This window comes from Xyrauchen texanus, chromosome 1 (genome assembly GCF_025860055.1).
Source record: "Xyrauchen texanus isolate HMW12.3.18 chromosome 1, RBS_HiC_50CHRs, whole genome shotgun sequence".
NCBI classification, from domain to species: domain Eukaryota; kingdom Metazoa; phylum Chordata; class Actinopteri; order Cypriniformes; family Catostomidae; genus Xyrauchen; species Xyrauchen texanus.
This window is the reverse complement of record NC_068276.1, coordinates 12,785,653-12,808,954: the sequence shown is the minus strand read 5'-3', so window position 1 is coordinate 12,808,954 and position 23,302 is coordinate 12,785,653. Positions and strand designations below refer to the sequence as shown.

At 38.4% G+C, this 23,302-nt stretch overlaps 1 protein-coding gene across 1 annotated transcript; it reads right to left on the bottom strand.

Moving 5' to 3' along the window:
- Positions 1–2,589: 2,589 nt before the first annotated feature.
- LOC127649756 (E3 ubiquitin-protein ligase arih1l-like) lies at positions 2,590–23,198 on the bottom strand. Its single transcript, XM_052134984.1, has 14 exons — positions 22,800–23,198; positions 17,221–17,288; positions 16,867–17,011; positions 16,612–16,704; positions 16,447–16,502; positions 16,306–16,372; positions 13,517–13,623; positions 13,151–13,193; positions 12,958–13,029; positions 10,938–11,068; positions 10,775–10,832; positions 8,594–8,854; positions 8,041–8,153; positions 2,590–6,294 (listed from the first exon to the last, which is right to left on the bottom strand). The coding sequence occupies exons 1-14, from the start codon at positions 23,082–23,084 to the stop codon at positions 6,210–6,212; spliced, it is 1,584 nt and encodes a 527-aa protein (XP_051990944.1). The 5' UTR covers positions 23,085–23,198; the 3' UTR covers positions 2,590–6,209.
- Positions 23,199–23,302: the final 104 nt, after the last annotated feature.

Sequence of the window (23,302 nt, the reverse complement as noted above, 5' to 3'; positions counted from 1 at the left end):
TCCCACCAAAAGCCTCTGCCGCTACCAAGAGACTACACGATATGTCTCAAAACCTAGTGAGCTGCCTACTTAGACACATTATGTTGCCTCGGAATGCGCCAAACATTACCAACATTTCGAGTTCTGAACCTTCCAGTAATGTCTAATGGTTAAACGCGTCAAAACTCTGAATATTACAAAAATGTGTAAAGGTCAACAATGTTTTGACAGCTCACAAGGTTTCAGCCACATACTAATACTTCTCTATGTAGTCACTCGTCGAATATGCAAAGAATAGTTACGCAAACAATAATAATGTTTGTCAGGGTTGATGGAGGCATAAATATAGGCCTACAATTTATACCTGGGAAATATAAGAAAAATAAAATTCCTAAATGGGTAATAGGCTGTGAATAATATTAATAATTAATAAGTTCCATCTGCAAAATTATACTAAACCTTTTCTCACATCTAACTTTAAGTTTCTAAGCCTTTTTGCATAGGCTACACTTAGGCTACTTTTATATAATGGATATGAAGTCAGTTCCCCTAAAGTTTATAGGGTGTCCTAGCAGAGTGATCAGGTGTAGTCAGGGGCATAGATTCCAGGGGGGATGGGGAGGTAACACCCCAATAATCAAAACAAGCAATTACAGCCACGATAAACTGAAACGGGCAGCCGCGTTATGCAGAAAATGATAGCTAGTTGTTGAGCGGGATGCTGTTCTTTTCTGCATATCATGACGGCGTTTTGCGGACCCACTTCAGGCTGCCACGGCCCTTTCGGCATAACACGGCAGCCCGTTTCAGCTTATCGCGGCTCGTTCGGCCCCATTCAAGATATACATCTAAAAATCTTTGTTTGTGTTCAGCAGAAGAAGGAAAGTCATACACATCTGGAATGGCATGATGGTGAGTAAATGATGAGAATTAAAAAAGTTTGGTGAACTGTTACTTTAACCCAAGTTGCCACTCTAAAATAAATTATCAGACCCTCATGCAAAATTTTAATAACAAAACCCAAACATAAAAATTCTGTCATCACTTTCTCACACTCATGATTTTCCAAACCTGTATGACATTCTTTCTTGCATGGAACACAAACGATGTTAGGCAGTAGGACAGCCTCAGTCACCATTCACTTTCATGGTATGGATAAAAGATGCAATGAGAGTGAATAGGGACTGTAACAGTTTACACTCTGCCTTAACATCTCCTTTTGTGTTTCACTATGGAGAGAAAGTCATACGGGTTTGGAACAACATAAAGATGAGTAAATTGTGACAGAATTTACATTTTTGGGTGAACTTTGATATGTTTTTCTCTCTACACAGCAGTGCTACACCTAAGACACACCACTCAAACCACACGTTGTTCCGTACGGAACTTGTATGCTGCGTTTTAAACCACAACGCTTTATTTTTAGCATTACTTGTGTGGTATCAGTTTCTTTAATTGAATGCTGTACATTTGTTTCTCTGATTGACAGCTGTGTCATGGTAGTTGATGTCAGTTAATTTCTAAATGCAACATTCACATCCTTTCTATTATTACTTAATGCTGCCTAATAGTAAAAGTGTATTGAATGAGTTGGTATGACAATGAAATAGCTGTTGATTGTCAGCTAGGGCACAGGTTAAGGTTTGTGTTACTAATTTTAGTAGATATTTGTGATAAAGCGAATACATGTGAAGAGGGGGAAGTTCCCGTTTCTCACAGAAACCACCATTTTTTTTATTGAAGGTAACATGGACACAGATTCAATTTCCACAAATCTGGCATGCCGTGAGTTAAAATTATGTGCCGTTAAAGTGTGATTCTTGGACAGACTTGAGGCCGCACCCTTCCACAGTGAGAGGTCAGTAGAAGTGGATTAAAACCCTCCATTTATTTTCTGCCTTTACGAGCCAATGAAGGAAATTGCGCCCTCTACAGATACTTTAAATAAATGAATGATTTATCTCTTTGCAATGATTGTGATATGCAGATAAAACATATATACATATACATATATATATATATATATATATATATATATATATATATATATATATATATATATATATATCATACAGGTGTGATTGTATGTCTGTCACTGGCAAATATCTAAGGCTGTCCATGATGATAAAAATAAGAAATCTTTGGTATTCAATTTAAAAATATATGTGTCAAGTTTGTGAAAACGATTTCATTAAATAGCATTTTCATAAAAATAAAAAACTTTTAAAATATCAAGTTGTATAACCATCAAAAGATATTAAAATACTTGCACATAAAAAACGTGATCTTAAACATACATGTGTGATATATATATATATATATTCAGGTCCAAACCTGAAAGAGCCGTTTTAACTGGGTCTCATCAAAGCACCATCTGTGGGGCTCAATGACCAGCTCCATAGCATAGGTGCCAAAATCATGACCGTTCTGGGAGCTGGCCATAGTGTAGGTGAGCTGGGCAGTATTTTGAGAGATTGGTTCCTTTCGTGCTAGAGTGGGATAATAATAATAAAAAAAAAAAAAAAAAAAAAAAGTAAAGCCCATTTCTGGTCGAATCTTTCTGTCACGACTAAGAGAGCAAGGCAGGATCCAAACACAGGGAGGCAAGAATATGGGCTTTATTTTTTTCAGTATCAAAAAGTTCAAACCAAAATACCCATGAGGAGAAAAAACAGAAACAGAATGATAAACTTGAAAACTTGAGAGCAGGTGCCGCCAATTATGGAATAATTGGAGAACGAGCTGTTGTCTGGGTAACAGAGCTGGCGTTCACCACGTGGCACCTGCAATACACAAGAGGGAGAGAGAGACAAACACAGGAAAACACTCAGACAAAACAAACTGATGGTCAGAGGAACTGTCAGGCCAGACTGTGACAATATCGACATATATGTACATAAATACACGTGTATACAGTGCATTCAGAAAGTATTCAGACCCCTTCTTTTTTCCACATTTTGCAGCTTTATGCTAAAATGCTTAAATTATTTTATTTTTTCACATCAATCTACACTCCATACCCCATAATGACAAATAATTTTGATAACTTTGCAAATGTATTAAAAAGAAAAGACTCATATCACATTGAAATAAGCATAAGACCCTTAACCCAGTGCTTAGTTAAAGCACCTTTGGCAGCAATTATTACAGTCTCAAGTCTTTTTGGTTATGATGTGACAAGCTATGCACACCTGGATTTGGAGATTTTCTGCCATTCTTCTTAGCAGATCCTCTCAAGCTCTGTCAAGTTGGATGGGGAACATCAGTGGACAGCCATTTTCAGGTCTCTCCATAGATGTTCTATTAGGTTCAAGTCTGGGCTCTAGCTGGGCTACTCAAGGACATTCACAGAGTTGTCACTAAGCCACTCTTGCATTGTCTTGACTGTGTGCTTTGGGTCATTGTCCTGTTGGAAGGTGAACCTTCGGTCCAGTCTGAGGACATGAGCTCTCTGGACCAAGTTTTCATAAAGGTACTGACCAGTCCCCCAGTTCCTGACGCTAAAAACAACCCCACAGTACGATGCTTCACTGTTGGGATGGTACAATGATACAATCCTGTCTCTGAGCTCTGCTGTTCCTTTGACCTCATGACTTGTTTTTTTCCCTCTGATATGCACTTACAGCTACAAGACCACATAGACAGGTGTGTGCCTTTCCAAACCATGTCCAATCAATTGAATTTGCCACAGGTTGACTCCAGTCAAAGTGTAGAAACATCTCACAGATGATCCAGAGAAATGGGATGCACCTGAGCTAAATTTCAGGTGTCATAGCATAGTGTCTGAATACTTCTGTCAATCTGAGATTTCAGTGTTTTCTTTTTAATGCGTTTGCAAAGTTATCAAAAATCATTTTTTTTGCTTAGTCATTATGGGGTATGAGGTGGAGATTGATGTGGAAAAGGAATATTTAAAGCATTTCAGAATAAGGCTGCAACAAAATGAAAGAATTAAGGGGTCTTAATAATTTCTGAATGCACTGTAAATGAATTTAGCAAGAAATAAACAGCTTCAACATTCATATTTCCTTGATATGTACATTTGGTAGAATATTCAACACTTAAAAGCACATTATTTCCAGTGCATTGAATGAAGTACCAAATAAAGCAACACAAATACTTTTCATGAGGTTTATTTAAATATGACATTTTTCTTTTTTTTTTTATAAGAATGGTTATAACACAGGAAAGCCACTGAAGACGAACACTTCTCTAAACTAGAGACTGTTCTTTTCAATTTATAAATTCACACTTTGGTGAAGAAATCACATCTGTCAGCACAGGCAATGCTGTTGTTCCTCAGTTTGTTAGGTTTTTTTTTTCTCTCCAAGAAAAGATTAACAAAACTGACATGAGCAAAATAAACTTCAGGCGCCAATCATGGAGGCCATAAAGTGTGACTTTAGAATTAGTAGAAGCTGTTGTAAACTACCATACAAACCAAGTTCAGATGCATATGTGTCTGATGCACTGACAAGTATTACCATGCATTGAATTGGGGTGAAGAAATGACCTGAAAAAGGAAGTAAAACTGTAAGTAAGCTCTTGCAGACAAACAAAAGACAAGGGGTCACATCTGGCCAAATTTTGTATTGAACTTGATGTGTGTTGCCATTGCTGATATTAGTGTAAACACAGCACTCAAATTGCCTTATTAGCTTTACAGAAAATGTAACCTTTTTGTTCATGACAGCCAGTCTTGACTATGCAAGGTTTATAACTAGAACTACTCGACATAGTGTTTGGCAGTCATGTAAAGAAATACAACAGTGCTTCCAATATATCATCTGCCTCCTCTCACACTACAAAAGGTGCATACATTTAATTAAAAAATGAAAGTAAAATAAACCTTGTAAAAGCATCTGAGACTTTCGATTTTTGTGAGTGAATGTCACTCAAGTTTGCTCTCATAAAACATCTGGTAGTGTGTTTGATATAACAGCTGTTTTAAAGGGATAAATGATCACCCAAATGTGACAGCTCTTTAGTAATAAGGTGTTTATGTTCCAGGCGATCTTAGCTCAAACAGCCGAACATCATCTAAATGGTCACTTCCAGAATTGCCTAAGCCAATGAGAGCAATTTGATGAATCATATGAAACCTGTCAAGAAATGTCAGGGACATCTTTCACAACAAAATCAATGGGAAAATAAGAAACGATCATTTACATCAAAATTAAGCCTATTTTAGGACCATTAAGTCAAATGAATGATATTTGGATTGTTGCATTATTCCCATGACATAACTATTATGAAAAAATTGTAAAGTACATTTAGAAAGTAGATGAATAGTATTTATAAGCATAAATTACATTTACATATTTAAGATCATTTTCATATCTGTATTGCAGTAATTATTATTAAAATATTTTTTATTAGTATTATTCAATACATTTTTGGCATTTCAGTAATGTGAATGGGGCGAGGAGTTTTTAAGCATTCCTTTTGATTTTATGGTGAAATATAACCAGAACATTTTTTGTGAGATTCACCCAATTTTACTTTCCAATCTGTTATATTAGCATGTAATTATGCCCTTACCATGCCTCTGTTTTGGGTGTGCAACATCCCAGAAAGGTTTTGAACCTCCAGCAATTTAAAATGACAACAACTTCGAGGCAAAAATGTAATGTGGCCTCACATGTTGTTTAAGCACATTCTTGGATATCTGCAAAGAATAAATATTTTTCAAAAATCAAAAACAGAAAAACATGCAAGATGCATCCCACTCCATGTTTCATGCACGTGTGCTATTTACAGCTTGAAATACACACATCCTTCTCACTGCATAAAGACATGAAACTGCTTTAAGCCACCCGACCAAGCATCCTGAAAAAACACTGCATGGCTCAGACCTGTAAAGCTACGCTTCACACAAGCCAATCTTAAATCACACTATAAAAAAAACAACTTCCGAAAAATGACAAAAAGCACTAAAAAAACAAAACAAACCGACTACTGAAGAATCTCCACGCACGGAGGATGTAAATTATTTCTGTCCGTGTCGACAATCAACTTACAAACTGCAATACTGACGTTGGAGTTTGATTTGTTTTTTCTACCTTTTTATTTAAGTAAAATTAAGTTAAACTCTAAATAATAACAAAAACTCATATGCCATGTAAAAGGATGCAACATGGAGAGGGTCTGTGGTGATGTATGACACCAGAGCTGTGATCGGGGATCACGGCATGTTCAGTTTTGATGAGCTCAAAAGCTCATGATGCAGCTCAGTCTTCAATGTACTCCCACAAGTCTTTCTCATAGCCCTCGTGTACATGTTGCAGCAGCACTCGTCGCCGACTCTCACAGTATCTATAGGTAGAGGAACAGAAAATTCTCACATCAAATGTGAGCTGTTCAAAACATTTCATTATTGTATGGAAAAGAGCTGCATGATTTCAAAACCGTCTCCTTTGTGGGAAAACTGAACTGTTTCTTTAAAGCTACACTATGTAAGATTGTTTTTATTAGAAATGAACAAAGTCATTAATGAGCAAGTACACCAACAACCCTTCTTTCAAACCATGTTTTTTCTACAACAGGTCTACAACAGAGATCTTTATTTAGAGCTGTTGGGACGAATTTGGGGCAAAATTGCATTTCAAATTCGTCATTCCTCCTTGCGTGTTTATGTCATGGCCGTAAACTCAGAAAGAAGTAGCGCGAGTGTCAGGGAAGCAGTGCATCAGCGAGTGTATCAGCTGTTCAGCGGCAGTGTGAAATGACTCTCCTCGTGGATTTTAACTGTTTGGTGAAGTTGTTTACCTGCTGTTATGTGTGGGTATGTTTTCTGGTAGTGTTGTTCTACTTAAATGAATCGAATATGTACGGACCGTGGTGTTTATAAGTTTCATTTTGTTCCTGTGAATTTGTTAAATGTTTACTAACATGTATGACTTCTGAGTATTTTATAACTGCTTCATAAAGTGTCGCTAAATACACAGATCAGCCACAACATTAAAACCACCTGCCTAATATTGTGTAGGTCCCCCTAGTGCCGCCAAAACAGCACCAACCTGCATCTCAGAATAGCATTCTGAGATTATATTCTTCTCACCACAATTGTAAAGAGTGGTTATCTGAGTTATCGTAGACTTTGTCAGTTTGAACCAGTCTGTCCATTCTCTGTTGAACTCTCTCATCAACAAGGCATTTCCATCTATAGAACTGCCACTCACTAGAAGTTTTTTGTTTTTGTCACCATTCTAGAGTAAATTCTAGAGACTGTTGTGTGTGACAATTCCAGGACATCAGCAGTTACAGAAATTCTCAAACCAGCCCATCTGGCACCAACAATCATCCATGCGATTATCTAATCAGCCAATCATGTAGCAGCAGTGCAATGCATAAAATCATGCATATACAGGTCAGGAGCTTCTGTAAATGTTCACATCAACTATCAGAATGGGGGAAATGTTTTTGATCTCAGTGATTTGGACTGTGGCATGATTGTTGGTGCCAGATTGGCTGGTCTGACTATTAGGCAGGTGGTTTTAATGTTGTTATATAAGTGTTATTGTTTACCGTGCATAGACCTACTATTGCAGTATTACGGTTCACTCGCATTCTCCACTGAGGCTGTAAATTGTAATATAAAATACAGTGTCTTCAATTGAACTCATATCAGCCATTTTAAAAGTTTCACCTCTGAAATTGATGAGTAGTACAATACAAACATTAATGGGTATTTTGTAGTGGATAAAACACTTTAATATTCATATTAAATTTAATTAAGAGTGTCATGATTCCGCTCTGCAGGTAATCTCCATCAGGAGAGCAGTGCTGAATCACAAATGATGTAAAGTGTTCCTCCAAAAGTATCTTGCAGTTTTATGCTTCAACCGCTAGAGGGCCAGTGTAGTGTAGCTTTAATAACTGATGTATCAAAACTGGTGTGACTCATAATGGCCAGCAATACCTATAATCACTTCTTCAGTTCTCATGTTTAAATAAGGCAGTCCCAAAGGAAAATGTAGAGCTCAATAATGACACTAAAAGTTCAACATTTCAAATAATACAGAACAGTCACAGCCTTGTGCATTCTTGAGACCGCCTCACCTATACTTATCCTGAACTTTCTGTTTGATATCTTGCAATGAATCCTGGGAGATATCTCGCTCTAGATAACCCGAGAGCACTTCTGTGGCATTCTCCAAATCAGCCTGATTGTTCTGAAAAACAAAAGCTGTTTATTTACTTACAGGTGACAAGTATACATCTTTTCCAGTGTGCTATCCCAGTTTAACGTCTACAGACGGATACAAGTAAGCCATTTGTTTGTTAATATTGCAGAAAAGTATAAACAATGTGATGCTTTCAATATTGCTCTGTTTCCAACAGTGATGTCAACACTCTGATTCAACCAATGACAAGCAATGGAAGACAGTGGTAACTTTCGGGAAACCTTTTTTAAAACAAAAGAGTTATTTTTGCAATTGTGTTTGGTGATGGTAGCAGCGCAGACATGGCACACTCCACCTTTAACTTCTTTATAATAACAACAAAAAAAACTTTAAATGAATAAATACAATTTAAAATTGACACTTCAAAAATATACACATTTCAGAAGTAAACTAGTCCACCATGTGACTCATGGGATTCCCCTTCTCACCTCGAAGATGATGGACTGGTTGTTCTTTTTGAGGTAGAAGGCGAAGACGTAGGTGAACATGAGTGTGGAGCGGCACTGGCACAGCACGTCCACAGCCTTCTTCAGGAACTGCACCTCGATCCATGACATGTTGTGCTGCTGCATCTCCTCCATCTTCTGCTTGACCTGCGCGTACAGCTTGTGCTCGAAGCGCAGGCTCTGCATGTGGTTCATGTAGCGGTTGCAGTAGAAGAGGTAGCGCTGAAGGGCTGCACGGGAACGCTGCAACATTTATACAGCTTGACTTCAGAGCTATGCACATAACCTTCTTATGCAAATGACTTATAAGTTAGTACACAGACCTCAACAAGTCTGTAGGTTACAAATGATATTTATCAGAACAACTTACAATACAAGTTATAGATCACAATCGACAGCGTATTAATCAATATCAGAACCGTAGGTTATGCATCATGATTGGGCATATGATATACATGCCTCTAATATAATTTCTTTACATTTTGAATGTGTGATATGTATTATAACACCTATTCCACCAAGTTCTTCCACTTAAAAAAAAGCAGAATCACATTTGTTGCTTGTGTTTGTAGCTAATTCTTCAGACCAAAGAAAAAAATCAACACCACACTCAATTAGGACACTGTGAAACACCAATAAAATAGCTTATGTAGTAAAAAATCTTTCCACCTGGTATTAAGATGCGTTTTCATTGATCCGATCACAAGTGGTCAGCCAAGACGCATTCCTATTTCCACCTGGTATTACCATACATCTCAAATACATCTTCTGATACCACTTGTGTTTGATTTCAATGGGAGGGTCTCTGATTTCATGATGACATACATCAAATCACCATGTCAGTGTGTGACAGCATGATAATAAACCGCAAAAAAGTCATAGACAAAGAAAGTGCAAAAAAACAAAGTACTGTTTCTCCCAGATGCAGTTGATATTAGTTTCAAGCGTGCAAGCAAGATTTCGAGATGAATTCTCCATTATTATGCTAGTACTAGCCTGAGCTTCAGATGTTCGTGCTTGTCATATGCATTTTTGTACGTTGATATCGGACACAAAAAATGCATCTTAACAGGTGGAAACGGGGCCTATGATGGTCACACAAGATGCCAGTTTAAAAGATTCATATAAATAATTAATTGTTTGCAACCAATGATAGCATAAATAAAGAACTGTTGATCTTATATTTACAGGCAGGCCTGGAACTTTACCAGTGGTGAAACCTACAGAGCTGCATAGCTGTCTACTGCCAACATAGGCATCTGCCTTCTAATGCAGCATCCTACCTGAAAAGGAACCTCAAAAGATACCATTATATATAAAAGAAACTATATATATGATTCACAGCACAAACTCCACAAAAACAGTGTGGCCATGACAAAAGTGTGGAGAGAGAGATTAGATTTTTTAAAAGTGGAAGGGGCTCCATGACAAGTATAATAAGGCAAAGAAGCGATACAGAGCTAAAAGCAGAGATCCACCTGCATTATTGGCATTACTTCCATGCCAGGAACTGTAAGTTGAACATGTGACATTACCCTAAATGAAATACGCTTAAAACGACATTGTGCAAGGAATAAATGCTGTCTTCGTCTGTCCAGGAGAAAAAAAAGTTCAGCTTCTGCCATAGTATAAATCTGACTTTAAAGTTCATTTATACAAGGCCAAATCCCCCTGGGTTGTGAAAGTGAAAATTCTCTTTCTTCTGCAGAACACAAAGATTTTTAGAAGAATATCTCAGCTCTGTAGGTCCATACAATTCAATTCAAGTTTTTCACCCACACCTATCATATCAATTCTGAAGACATGGATTTAACAACTGGAGTCCAATGGATTACTTTTATGCTGCCTTAATGCCCTTTTTGGAGCTTCAAAGTTCTGGTCACCATTCACTTGCATTGTGAGGACCTACAGAGCTGAGATATTCTTCTAAAAATCTGTTTGTGTTCAGCAGAAGAACACACAGAAGAGGGTGAGTTAATGATGAGATAATTTCCTTTTAGTGTCTTAATCAGGGGTACATTGGTAAAAGCTCATGGGTTGCTCTGAAGGGGGCTTTAACCAACAGAAGTCATGCTTTCCAACAAAAGCTCATTTCAGTCTCCTTAGACAGTTACAAGTTGACATCTATTTGATATGTTAGGACAGGATTATGACAAGCATTACCTCCTGAGCATCTCTGGCTGCCTTCGCATCATCTTCATTGTAGCGATTACAGTTGTACCTGTAAAACAAGGTACATGTTATTTTAATACAAAGCATGAATATCAAAAAATCAGTGCCCCAAACTGGTTTATATGAGTATTTATGAGAAGTGAACAGGACTCACCAAGCAGAACCATGGGGCTCCCAAGGGCCAAGACAAACCCAGCAGAACTCTGCTTTACAATTCTGGTTTCGACACACCATGTGATTACAACCTCCATCTTTTTCAATGGTAACATGACATTTGGGACATTCCTAAGAGGAACAGAAATACCCAAATAAATTGAAGAAATATTCCAGGTTACAAACAAGTTAGATCGATTGCCACAAACTTAATCACCCGTCCGTTTGTAAAAACAAACAAACAAAGCTGTCAACACATACCAAGCTTTGGAATAAAGTTGATGCTAGTGAAGCTTTGAGATACAGACATTTCTATATTTTCATTCATTTGGAACAGAACAAGCCTGTGTATTTGTTTGTTATTGCCAGTCAAATAAGTCACAAATTTGTTAAACAAATGGCCAGGTCTGTAGGTTTATTCGCAGTATATGTACACATCACATTGCTTTTCTTCAAGGCACTGTATGGACTCCAAAAGAGTATTTTTTCTCATAAACTCACGGCACAATTTTTTTTAACTGTGAAAATTAAAAGACGTGCATATAATAGTGTAATTTCACCTATTCACTGGCACTTTTAGTGTCATATGTTGGTAGTTGTATATTGCTTCTGAAAAACTATAATCTTCTTTCTTGTTCTTTTTCATACTGTATATAGGCTGTAATTGCAACATATACTCTACTCAGAAAAACCTGCCAGTTTGCATTAAATATTGAGAATTATATAGCAACAGACCTGAAAGGCATACTGTGGCAGCGGGGCATGGTCGAGCACCCGTCCGGAGAGAGAAATCGGTAAGGGCACTTGCACCTGAGCTAAATTATGTCTTAACACCTGTCTCTAATTCCATTGAGCATAGGGAGAGCAGCATATAAACATCCACGCCACCGCCAGACGGGAGAGAGAGAACGAAACGAGTGACCAGTGACTGCCGTGTCTTATTGAGGGTTTTATGTTATTGTGAAGCTGAAGACTCAGAAGTTTATGTGACAAAGTTTGTGTGGAAATTCGATTGGTGCTTGCCCATGCAAAACTCAGCACCTTGACCTTAAGGTGTTCTGGGTGGTTGCCAGGGTGTTGCTCAGACCAATTGTTTTGGGGCGGATCTGAGAGTGACTGCCATGTTCACATATGCCTATACGAACTGAACCAAGGGAGAAAACGCACCAGGCTCCGAGGAAAATGCTCCAAATGAATCAGGTTTGAAAACACCCTTAGGAAGCAATTCATGGGGTAACTTAACCTTGTGAAAGTGCGTGACTATGTATTTATCCCCTCAAGGCTTGTTGTAGAACGTGTATGTCCATATGCAGCTTTCATTGAGAAAATAAATGACGTTCAAGAAAAACAGACTATTGTGGCTCTGCTTTCTGATTTCATTTTAGTGAAGGAAAAAAAAAAAACTGGATAAATGCTTGGTGAAAGAATCACTTCAGATTACAATCAGCATTTGTGATAAAATGCATTTGAGTGCAATGAAAATGTTCAGATCAGCTTGACCTCTTGTCAGTTCCTCAGTAAAAGAAGCAGCTCACAGAACACAAGAGACAGACCCCATTGACAGAATGTTTTTTTTAAGCAAGTCTGAGGTGTTTTTCAGTTATTGAAGCCATTAACTCGGCAGTGAGTCCTGACGGTCAAGTGATTAATGACCTCTCGCTGGCAGATGCTTATGCGAGCTACGTCTCCCTCCGCCTGGCGAGCTATTATGTTAATGAAGCTCACACCTGAAAATCACTGAAAAAATTAACTCTTTCCCTTTCATTATCGGCCAGGTGAAAATTATAAATCTGATCACTTAAAAAATTACTGGATCAAAGAAAAAGCAGAGGCCTAATATTAATGCTTAGGGTTTGTCAAATTAGTATCCCAAGTATGAGCAATTACAATAGCGATTCTTGCTTAGCAAGTCATGCAAATAATAATAAAGATGATGATGCACACCACACAAATCTGAATAAAACTACATGACTAAGTGAATCCATTCTTGTTTTGGATCTTATCTTCATGAATCCTCGTACCTTGGTATTAGCTGCAATCCAGTTGGAGGTTTCACTGTCGTCATCGCACTTCTTTATCCATTTCCTCAACCACTAAGTAAAAAGAGGATTATAGGAGAAAAAAAAACAAAACAAACACAAGGAATAGGAATATTCTAATCTAATATCAGTGCTTGGGAATTTATGCTGTATTAAAATGTAAAGTCTAACGTACCTTGCATTTCACCGGGTCATGCCAGTTTTCTCCACAATTGAAGCTGGTTTAGGAAAACAAAAAACTGAAATAAATGCTAAAAAGTTGATGAATGATGTCACAAATTTTACTATTCAAACACTACCCTCAACCACTGGGTTTCATTCGGATAGGTAACAACCACAATCCAATTTCTGGATTAGATTTCACAATCCAATCAGTTCCCAATGGATAAAATCAAGTCAAGGTCAAGCTACCTTTTACATAGCTTTCACTGGGAAATATGTCAGAATAACAAAAATAGAAAACAGAATTTTACGTTGACTTTAAAACTACAGGACACTTCTTGAATGACGTTCTGCAATGCATTTCGCATCACACTCTTACCAGAATTGTCTCCCGCATTTGCAGCGAACTGGTTTGGCATCAGGATATTGAACTTTGATCACGTGATGGCAGTCAGGAGCCGGACACCATCTCAACAGTCTGTTACACTATAGGAGAGCAGAGAGACAACCAGTGCCAGAGACAAAACTACACCACAAATCACTGATTATGGTAGGACTGGGTACTGATACAGATTTCCCGATTCGGTTTGATTCTGATTCACATGCTCTCAATTCAATTCCAATATTGAGTCCTCTGTGAATATTTCTGTTACAATGTATTAATTCTCTCTCAGATAATGCTCTAAATTATAAACTTCTAACCTCCTAGGGAAACCTTCTAGGTACTATTTGAAAATATAAATTTTACTAATATTTTATCACTAGTTTTTCATTATATTGATCACATTTTAGGTTTTGAAAATTAATCAAATTCAGTCTATTCCATTAATAAATGTACTGCAATTGCATATACATGTTTGCTACAAGTTTATTGTTTACTTGCTAAATTTGAACTATTTACAAGTATTTCCACTGATATGTACAGTAGAACAGGTGCTGAATCAGTACTGTCTCTTTAAAAGAGACATTATTCACTGACATATGGATTGAGTGGATATCATCTTTGGGCATACAGAACGAGTTAAACCAACTTTTACCCTCAACACAGTGAAATGATTTTGGTGCTAATAAGGCAGCTTCGTCAGGCCAAAGAAAATGCTTACAGAAGTGGGGATAAAATCTTGTACAATCAGGCCAGAAACACACTGACAAAGGAGATTAGACTGGCTAAAAGAAGCTATTCTAAAAAGCTGAAAAACAAGTTCTCAGCTAGCGGCCCTGCATCAGTGTGGAGAGGCCTGAAAGACATTGCCAACTACACGATACCATCTCCCCCAACTCTGTAGGGAATCAACAGCTGGCTGACAACATGAATTAAAATTATTGAAGTGTTTTACTGTAGATTTGAAAAGGCCAGTCTCTCACCCTCTCTGACCTTCACTTCACACAAACATCAACACCTCCAGCAACCCCCTCCTGCTACTCAACCTGCACTTAAGATCTGTGAAGAGGATGTGTGAAGACGATGTGTGTGGGCTTCCAGAAACAAAATACAAGGAAAGCACAGGGCCCATACAGTATTTCACCCACTTGTCTAAAACCCTATGTTGACTATCTTAACACAGATCTTCAACAGATCACTGGAGCAGTGTAAAGTTCCCTGCTGCTTCAAATGCTTCACCATCATCCCTTTGCCAAAGAAACCCAAAATCACAGGACTTAATGACTACAGATCCGTCGCTCTGATGTCTGTGGTCATGAAGCCATTTGAGAGACTGGTGTTGGCCCACCTGAAGGACATCACTAGACCATTTCTGGATCCACTTCAATTTGCTTATTGAGCAAACAGGTCTGTGGATGTAATCAACATGGGACTGAATCATATCCTGCAACATCTAGATAGACCAGGGACATATGCAAGGATCCTTTTTGTGGACTTCAGCTCGGCTTTCAACACAATCATCCCAGATATTCTCTGGACTAAATCAAACCAACTCTCTATTGCTACATCTATCTGTCAGTGGATAACCAGCTTTCTGACAAGAAGCACTTCCAGCACCTGTATCATCAGCACCCCAGGGATGTGTGCTCTCACCACTACTCTTCTCCCTGTACACGGATAAATGCACCACGAAGGACCCCTGTGTCAAGCTCCTGAAGTTTGCAGATGACACTGCCGTCATCTACCTCCTCCAGGATGACAATGAGTCTGCATACTGAAGGGAGGTTGAACAGCTGGCTATCTGGTGCAGTCAAACCAACCTGGAGCTGAACATGCTCAAAACAGTGGAGATGATTGTGGACTTCAGGAGGAACACCCCAACATTGACCCCACTCAGCATTGTGAACAGCACTTTGGCAGCAGTGGAGTCATTCAGGTTCCTGGGCTCTACCATCATCCGTTGTAAAAAATGCCCAGCAGAGGTTGTACTTCCTTCGCCAGTTGAAGTATAACCTGCCACACACTCTGCTGACACAGTTCTACTCAGCAGTCATCGAGTCTGTCCTCTGAACTATAATAACGGTCTTGTTTGGTTCAGCTATGTAATCGGACATCAAAAGACTACAAAGGACAGTTTGGACTACTGAGCGGATTATTGGTTGCCCCCTATAACTGTAACTGTACACTTCCAGAGTGAGGAAAAGGTCTGGAAAATAAAAATAAAAGTCACTCTGGACCCCACTCACCCAGCCCACTACCTTTTTGAACTGTTGCCTTGGCACCAGAACCGTCAGGCACAAGAACAGCTTTTTCCCGTCAGGCACAAGAACAGCTTTTTCCCCTCAGGCTATCAACCTCATGAACAGTTAAACTGCACCATTGAGCAATACTGATGTGCAATAAAGAGCTTAGTCTATTTATATGCATATCCTACCTCTTATGCCATTACATTCCCTTGCACTATCTGTATACTTAAACTTTCTATTTGCTTTTTATTTTTATTATCTCAGTCTTGTTGTATTGTTTGTGCACTGGAAGCTTCAGTCAGCAAGACAAATTCATTGTATATGTAAGCATACTTGGCAATAAAGCTCATTCTGAACAACTCAGTCAATATAGCAGCAATTTTTTCCCCATAGAATTACATGACAATACAATTTTCGGTCAGCAAAGCTCCCTGACGTTTACGGTGCACTATGAGAATTATTTAGGGAGCGAATGTTTCAGAGCAGTTCATTTGCATTTCAGAAATGTAATTTACACAACCAAAATTAAGAAATTCTTACCTCTACAAAACTATTTGTGATTAAATGTTGATACTTCAACTTCACTTTAGAATCGGTGATCAATCGCCTGCAAGCACAATGAGACATACAATTTAACACCTGAATAAAACACAGTGAAGATAAACAAATAACAGTACGTACATTACAGTGTTATCGTCAACCAGAATATCACAGCTGTGAGCAGGACACGAGATCGTCTGGAAAAACAGAAGCAAAATAAATAAATTAATAAATAAAAAACTCCATAGAAATATCAGTTAAGGGCAGTTCTTATGTCAGACAGTAATGAGTTGTACAGTAACCCACCTGTCCCATCCCTTCCTCAATAATTTTTGTTGTTAAGTAGTCACCCCAGCACTGCACGCAGAATTTGTGTCCACACTCTAGACCTGTGAAATACTATGAAAGAAGGCATACACTCTTACCAAATGAGTCATCAAAACGTCTTCACTTCACATGTCACGTCAATGAACTCTACAGCTTTGGTGTCATATGCCTTTCTCAGGAACTGATAAAGTGTTACAGTATAGGATAACACCTGACCTCTACTGTGAGACTGACCGTGTTTGGGTAGTTGAGATAGCAGATCTGGCATGGCATGTCCAGACTGGAGGAGCGTGTGCTCATTGGTCGTGTCTTGGTCTTTTTACTGGGGTTTATGACATGGCACTCTGAAAACAACTTGTCGATATTTCCGTCAAAGTACCTGCAGTGTAACAACATTAAAATGTTATGGTGGGAAGATAAAAAAGAAAGAGAACTTTGAGACTGCACACAGTGCATTGTCATTCATATTTATTATTACAACACTAAACTAACATAGGTAAAGTAGTTAAGTCAATGATGCCAGCTGTGCAAATTCTTTATGGCAATCGGAGTAAAGATATCGGTTAAAAAAATAAAAATGAAAATTACCTCTCCATAAGCTTCTCTTTGTCCCAGTTGAAGTGACTAAGGAGTATTCTGGTTATTGTTGCTGGGTTCTAAAACAGACAAAATAATATTCACTGAGTGCCTAATGCATGATGCATACAAAATTGTCGGCCGATTTGGCAAGGTCTAATCTGAATTTCCTGAGTGTGTGGACATGCAGGTTTTTTGTCAATCCCACTAGAAACCAAATAGGTTTTTGCTGCCTTCAGAATTATCCTACTTCCCACTTCTGAAGTCGAAATTACAAGCATGTCACGTTTAAGGGCTTTGTTGTCGGAAACATGGAGGACACCAGGTTCATTAAGCACTATTTTAGATTGTGTGGAAAGTTTTCATTCATATTATAGATTTTAAAATCTATCGGCCTGTTTTCCCCACTTTAGTTATCAGTATCGGTAAAAGCCACTATTGGTTGACCTATACTTAGCGTGTTAGCTACACCTTCAAGAGCAGTTCAAGAAATAGTTCATCAAAAAAATTGTAATCCTTTCATCCTTTACTCACACTTATGCCATCCCAGATTTGAATTCACATACATCAGCACAAAAGTAATCCATAAGACTCCAGTGGTTAAATCTATATTTTCAGAAGTGATATGATAGGTGTGGCTGAGAAAAAGGTCACTTTTACATTCTTCTTCTTGTGTTTTTGGTGAGTAAATGAGAGAATTTTCATTTTTGGGTGAACTATCCTTAACTCGCTTCTGCTTTGATTTCTGTCTGTGAGATAATCTGTACTTTCAGAAAGGAGGAACATCCATACACATTTTCTGCAATTTCTTTCTTCTTCTGTAAGCATTAACAGAGACTGCCACACCATTATTTTAATGTATTGGTCTTTTATTGATGTGTAATCTATTCCAGGTAAATCTGTGGTTGATCACTTTACATGTTGGTCAGACTCTTCTCTATTCCTGCAATCAGACATCATTCCTTGTTAAAAATCTAGCTTATCACAGCCCTGTATATGAGAGACAAATCAACTGACTTATGACTACTGCACCAAAGATCATTCAAATACCACCCTGATATTGAACAAGTTGCCCTTTCGAAGTAACGTAACATTTACTTCATGACCATAATTCCACCATGAACAGCTGAGGGGTGATGAATCATTGGAGCTTTTTATAAGACTGTCTAGTAGGGCTGCAACTAAAGATTATTTTGATAATCGATTAATCTAACGCTTATTAGAAAGATTATTCGACTATTCAACGATTATTGCAACGATTAATCATTAGCTCTAAACTGATTATTCAGCTTGTGCCCTGACTTAAAAGGTTGTATTAAACATGCTTACTAACAATAAAGAGGACAAAATCATCTTTTAAAAATACCTCTAAATGACATTCACTGAATTAAAGGGAAAAAATACATTTTTATTAAGTTTACTTCTGTAAAGAAATTCACTGCAAAAAAAAAAAACTATTGTTATCAAGTGTTTTGTCTTGTTTTCCCATTTAAAATGGTCTAAAAATTCTTAAAACAAGATAAATTTACTTGAGAAGCAACATAAGATAATTAGACTTTCTTTAAGAGAATGTATCTTAAATATTTTTCACTTGGTTATACTTCTGCGAGTGCAGTAAAGACAAAACATACTTGTATTCAAGATCTATTCTCTAAAAGCAAGTCTGAATATCTCATATGCTGCTTCTCAGGTTAATGCATCTTTTTTTAAAAGTATTCTTAGATATTTTAAAATATTTGTATTTTTTACATTATATTAAACATTGTCAGATAACAATTTGTTCTTCTGCAGTATACAGTGCATCCGGAAAGTATTCACAGCGCTTCACTTTTTCCACATTTTGTTATGTTACAGCCTTATTCCAAAATTGATTAAATTCATTATTTTCTACAAACAATACCCCATAATGACAACGTGAAAGAAGTTTGTTTGAAATCTTTGCAAATTTATTAAAAATGAAAAAAAAAAAAAAAAAAAAGAAAAATCACATAATGTACTTTAATGTACATAAGTATTCATAGCCTTTGCCATGACACTCAAACTTGAGCTCAGGTGCATCCTGTTTCCACTGATCATCCTTGAGATGTTTCTATAACTTGATTGAGTCCACCTGTGGTAAATTCTGTTGATTGGACATGATTTGGAAAGGTACACACCTGTCTATATAAGGTCTTACAGCTGAAAATGCATATCAGAGCAAAAACCAAGCCATGAGGTCAAAAGAACTGCTTGCAGAGCTCAAAGACAGGATTGTATCGAGGCACAGATCTGGGGAAGGGTACAGAAAGATTTCTGCAGCATTGAAGGCCCCAATGAGAACAGTGGCCTCCATCATCCGTAAACTAAAGAAGTTTAGAACCACCAGGACTCTTCCTAGAACTGGCCGCCCGGCCAAACTGAGCAATCGGGGGAGAAGGGCCTTAGTCAGGGATGTGACCAATAACCCGATGGTCACTCTGAAAGAGTTCCAGCATTTCTCTGTGGATAGAGGAGAAACTTCCAGAAGAACAACCATCTCTGCAGCACTCCACCAATCAGGCCTGTATGGTAGAGTGGCCAGACGGAAACCACTCCTCAGTAAAAGGCACATGACAGCCGACCTGGAGTTTGCCAAAAGGCACCTGAAGGACTCTCAGTCCATGAGAAACAAAATTCTCTGGTCTAATGAAACAAAGATTGAACTCTGGCCTGAATGGCAAGAATCATGTCTGGAGGAAACCAGAAACTGCTCATCACCTGCACTCACATGCTTTGGGGATGTTTTTCAGTGGCAGGAACTGTGAGACTAGTCAGGATCGAGGGAAAGATGAATGCAGTAATGTACAGAGACATCCTTGATAAAAACCTGCTCCAGAGCGCTCTGGACCTCAGACTGGGTCAAAGGTTCATCTTCCAACAGTCCAATAACCCTAAGCACACATCCAAGATAACAAAGGAGTGGCTACGGGACAACTCTGTGAATGTCCTTGAGTGGCCAAGCCAGAGCCCAGACTTGAACCCGATTGAACATCTCTGGAGAGATCTGAATATGGAGCTTGAGAGGTCCTGCAAAGAAGAATGGGAGAAACTGCCCAAAAATAGGTGTGCCAAGCTTGTAGCATCATACATAAAAAGACTTCAGGCTGTAAATGGTGCCAAAGGTGCTTCAACAAAGTATTGAGCAAAGACTGTGAATATTTATGTAAATGTGATCTTTTTCATTTTTTTATTTTTAACAAATTTGCAAAGATTTCAAACAAACTTCTTTCACATTGTCATTATGGGGTATTGTTTGTAGAATAATTAATTTAATCAATTTTGGAATAAGGCTGTAACATAACAAAATGTGGAAAAAGTAAAGCACTGTGAATACTTTCCGGCTGCACTGTAGCTGCTAAAGTAAATGTATATAGTTTTAAATGAGTTTTAGATATTTTTATTGGAAAACAAGCCAAAACAAATCATAAACGTATTTTGTTGCAGTGTATAATGGGGTGAAGACTTCCTCTCTCACCTTTCTGTTCACTTCAATCCATCTTTAACTCTCTATCATCAATAAAGCTGCGTACTGCCAATTTTCTTCACAATAAGAAATGCAGTGACATCCATCTGACGAGCCATCCCGTTATAATCTAGCTGCATTAAGTGTGCGCACTCGAGGGATGAGCATCCCCGCAACAGAGTGCGCATCAGTTGGATACAGTGTCAATCTCTCCCCATTAGATTGGGACATTCAAGCAACTCATAGAAGAGGCGCTGACCGCACAGAGAAATGCCAAGTTTCTAGTTATTTACATGACCTGCTTCCGTTTTATTTGAACTTTAATAAAGCTTCAACACATTCAATATAACTGCATTTAAGATGTAACACCGGGGTGTTTCCTTTAAAGAGCTCCGGCTCCGCTTATTCCACAACGAGAGTGCTTCTGTATTTACTTATTTGGTATTTTTGTATAATTCCCTTGTACTTTGCGATCTAAATAAGATGAAGCTGTTAGGAAAGTTTAGAGGGCATCTGGACTGTGATCTGTGTAATTCTTCCTCTTCTCAGTCAGGTGTGAGCTGAAGTGCTGCTCTCACAAGTCATCATTACAGTTTAATGTGATATCATGTTACGTTAAATGAGATCAAACGACTATTTGACAATTACATTTTGTCGACAATTTTTTATTGTCGACGTTGTTGATAACGTCAACTAATCGTTTCAGCCCTACTGTCTAGTATTATGAAAACTCATAATATACTTAATAACTCATATTACTTAAAAACACTAATGTGGGACACTAATGCGACATTTGTGTTGGTGCATTTTTAAAACCAATACCACAAAGGGTGCATGATTATCTTCCCCCCCCCAATCTGAAATACCCAATTCCCAATGCGCTCCAAGTCCTCAGGTTGGCGTAGTGACTCGCCTCAATCTGGATGGCTGAGGTCGAATCTCAGTTGCATCTTATCACATGGCTTGTTCAGCAAGTCACAACGGAGATGTAGTGCGTGTGGAGGCTTCACACTATTCTCCGCTGCATCCATCCACAATTCACCGCGCGCCCCACCGAGAGTGAGAACCACATTATAGCAACCACACAGAGGTTACCCCATGTGACTTTACCCTCCCTAGAAACCGATCCAATTTGGTTGCTTAGGAGACCTGGCTGGAGTCACTCATCATAGCCTGGATTTGAACTCGCAACTCCAGGGGTGGTAGTCAGCGTCAATACTTCCTGAGCTACCCAGGCCCATATGATTATCTTTTTTTGATTATTTGTATTTTGGACAGAATTAAATGTGGATGCATATAGCAGCAATCTTTTAGAGCATGGAAGTTTTTATACTACTAGGTTTTCCTTGGAATAAGAACTCATAAAATACACAATTGTCCCCAATGGTTATCATTCATCCTTGTAAAAACAAACACATTTTTAATTTTACACCAAAGTTGTCCTCTTTATTGTTAGTAAGCATGTTTAATACAACCTTTTAAGTCAGGGCACAAGCTGAATAATCGGTTAAGAGCTAATGATTAATCGGCACAATAATCGCTGAATAGTTGAATAATCTTAATCATTAGATTAATCGATTATCAAAATAATCGTTAGTTGCAGCCCTAATTTAAAGTGTCTTTGTGTTGGGGTTTGAACAACTAAATACATTTCATAAACGGTCAAATTACAGATACATTTTTAATGTAAACAACCCTGCTAGCTAATTAGCATTTATCAGCTGCTGTGACAGCGCTAAACTTAAGCCCGTTTCAAGAAACAAGAAGTTAGATATATAAACAATCCGCTGATTCATAACATAATCCTTATAAATTTAAATCAATTACACTTGTTTAGATTTTATCCATGAAAGCGGTCAAATAATCAACAGTCTCTGCAAATCGGGTCCCCCTAGGAAAACAATTTTAACCAAAACAGCACTCTACACACGGCAAAACAACAGAATATACATGTAAACACCGACAATATCATAAAACACAATTTAGACAAATATTAAAGCGGGGTTTTCAGACACTACTCGCCCTCTACAGTCGGCTAGCCGCTAATGCTAACACAGCATCCCCTCTCCACATAAACAAACTGCCATGAACTTCAAAATTCATAATGTACCTGTATGACCTCGTTCACCTCCCTGATGCACTCTACCATGTGCTGGAGGATCTGCTCGGTGGTCAGCACCTCGAAGCGGTAGTCCTCGTCCTCCTGACCGGGGCCCAGGCCGCCGCCGGTTTCGCCGCTCTCGTCGTGCTCTCCACCGGCCACCGCGGGGTCCAGCAGCTCCACCTCATCATCGGCCTCCTCCTCGCCGCTGTCTTCGCTGCATTCCTCGTCGTCTTCGTCCTCCTCCTCCTCTTCATCGTCAAACTCATAGTTGTAGCCCTCATCTGAGTCCATGTCTGTGTGAATATGATAATATGTTCCTGTATAATCAGTGAATGTGTGTGCGAGTGTCACTGTCAGTACTACACACAATGATATGCGCTTCACTGACTCAACGAGAGCCGAGTCTTTTTGGAGAGTCGCGGCGTCACTGCTGCGTCACTCCCAACTGTCTTCAAACCAATCCTGTCGGATGGACATCCCATAATATTTTGATATCTACAATGTTACTG

Bases quoted from the DNA above. Each gene is read 5' to 3' on its own strand.
- LOC127649756 (XM_052134984.1), bottom strand. From the start codon at position 23,084: ATGGACTCAGATGAGGGCTACAACTATGAGTTTGACGATGAAGAGGAG. The intron at 13,030-13,150 runs GTACGTTAGACT...CTTTTTACTTAG, and splicing joins ATGACCCGGTGAAATGCAAG to TGGTTGAGGAAATGGATAAA. The intron at 10,833-10,937 runs GTGAGTCCTGTT...CTTGTTTTACAG, and splicing joins GAGCCCCATGGTTCTGCTTG to GTACAACTGTAATCGCTACA.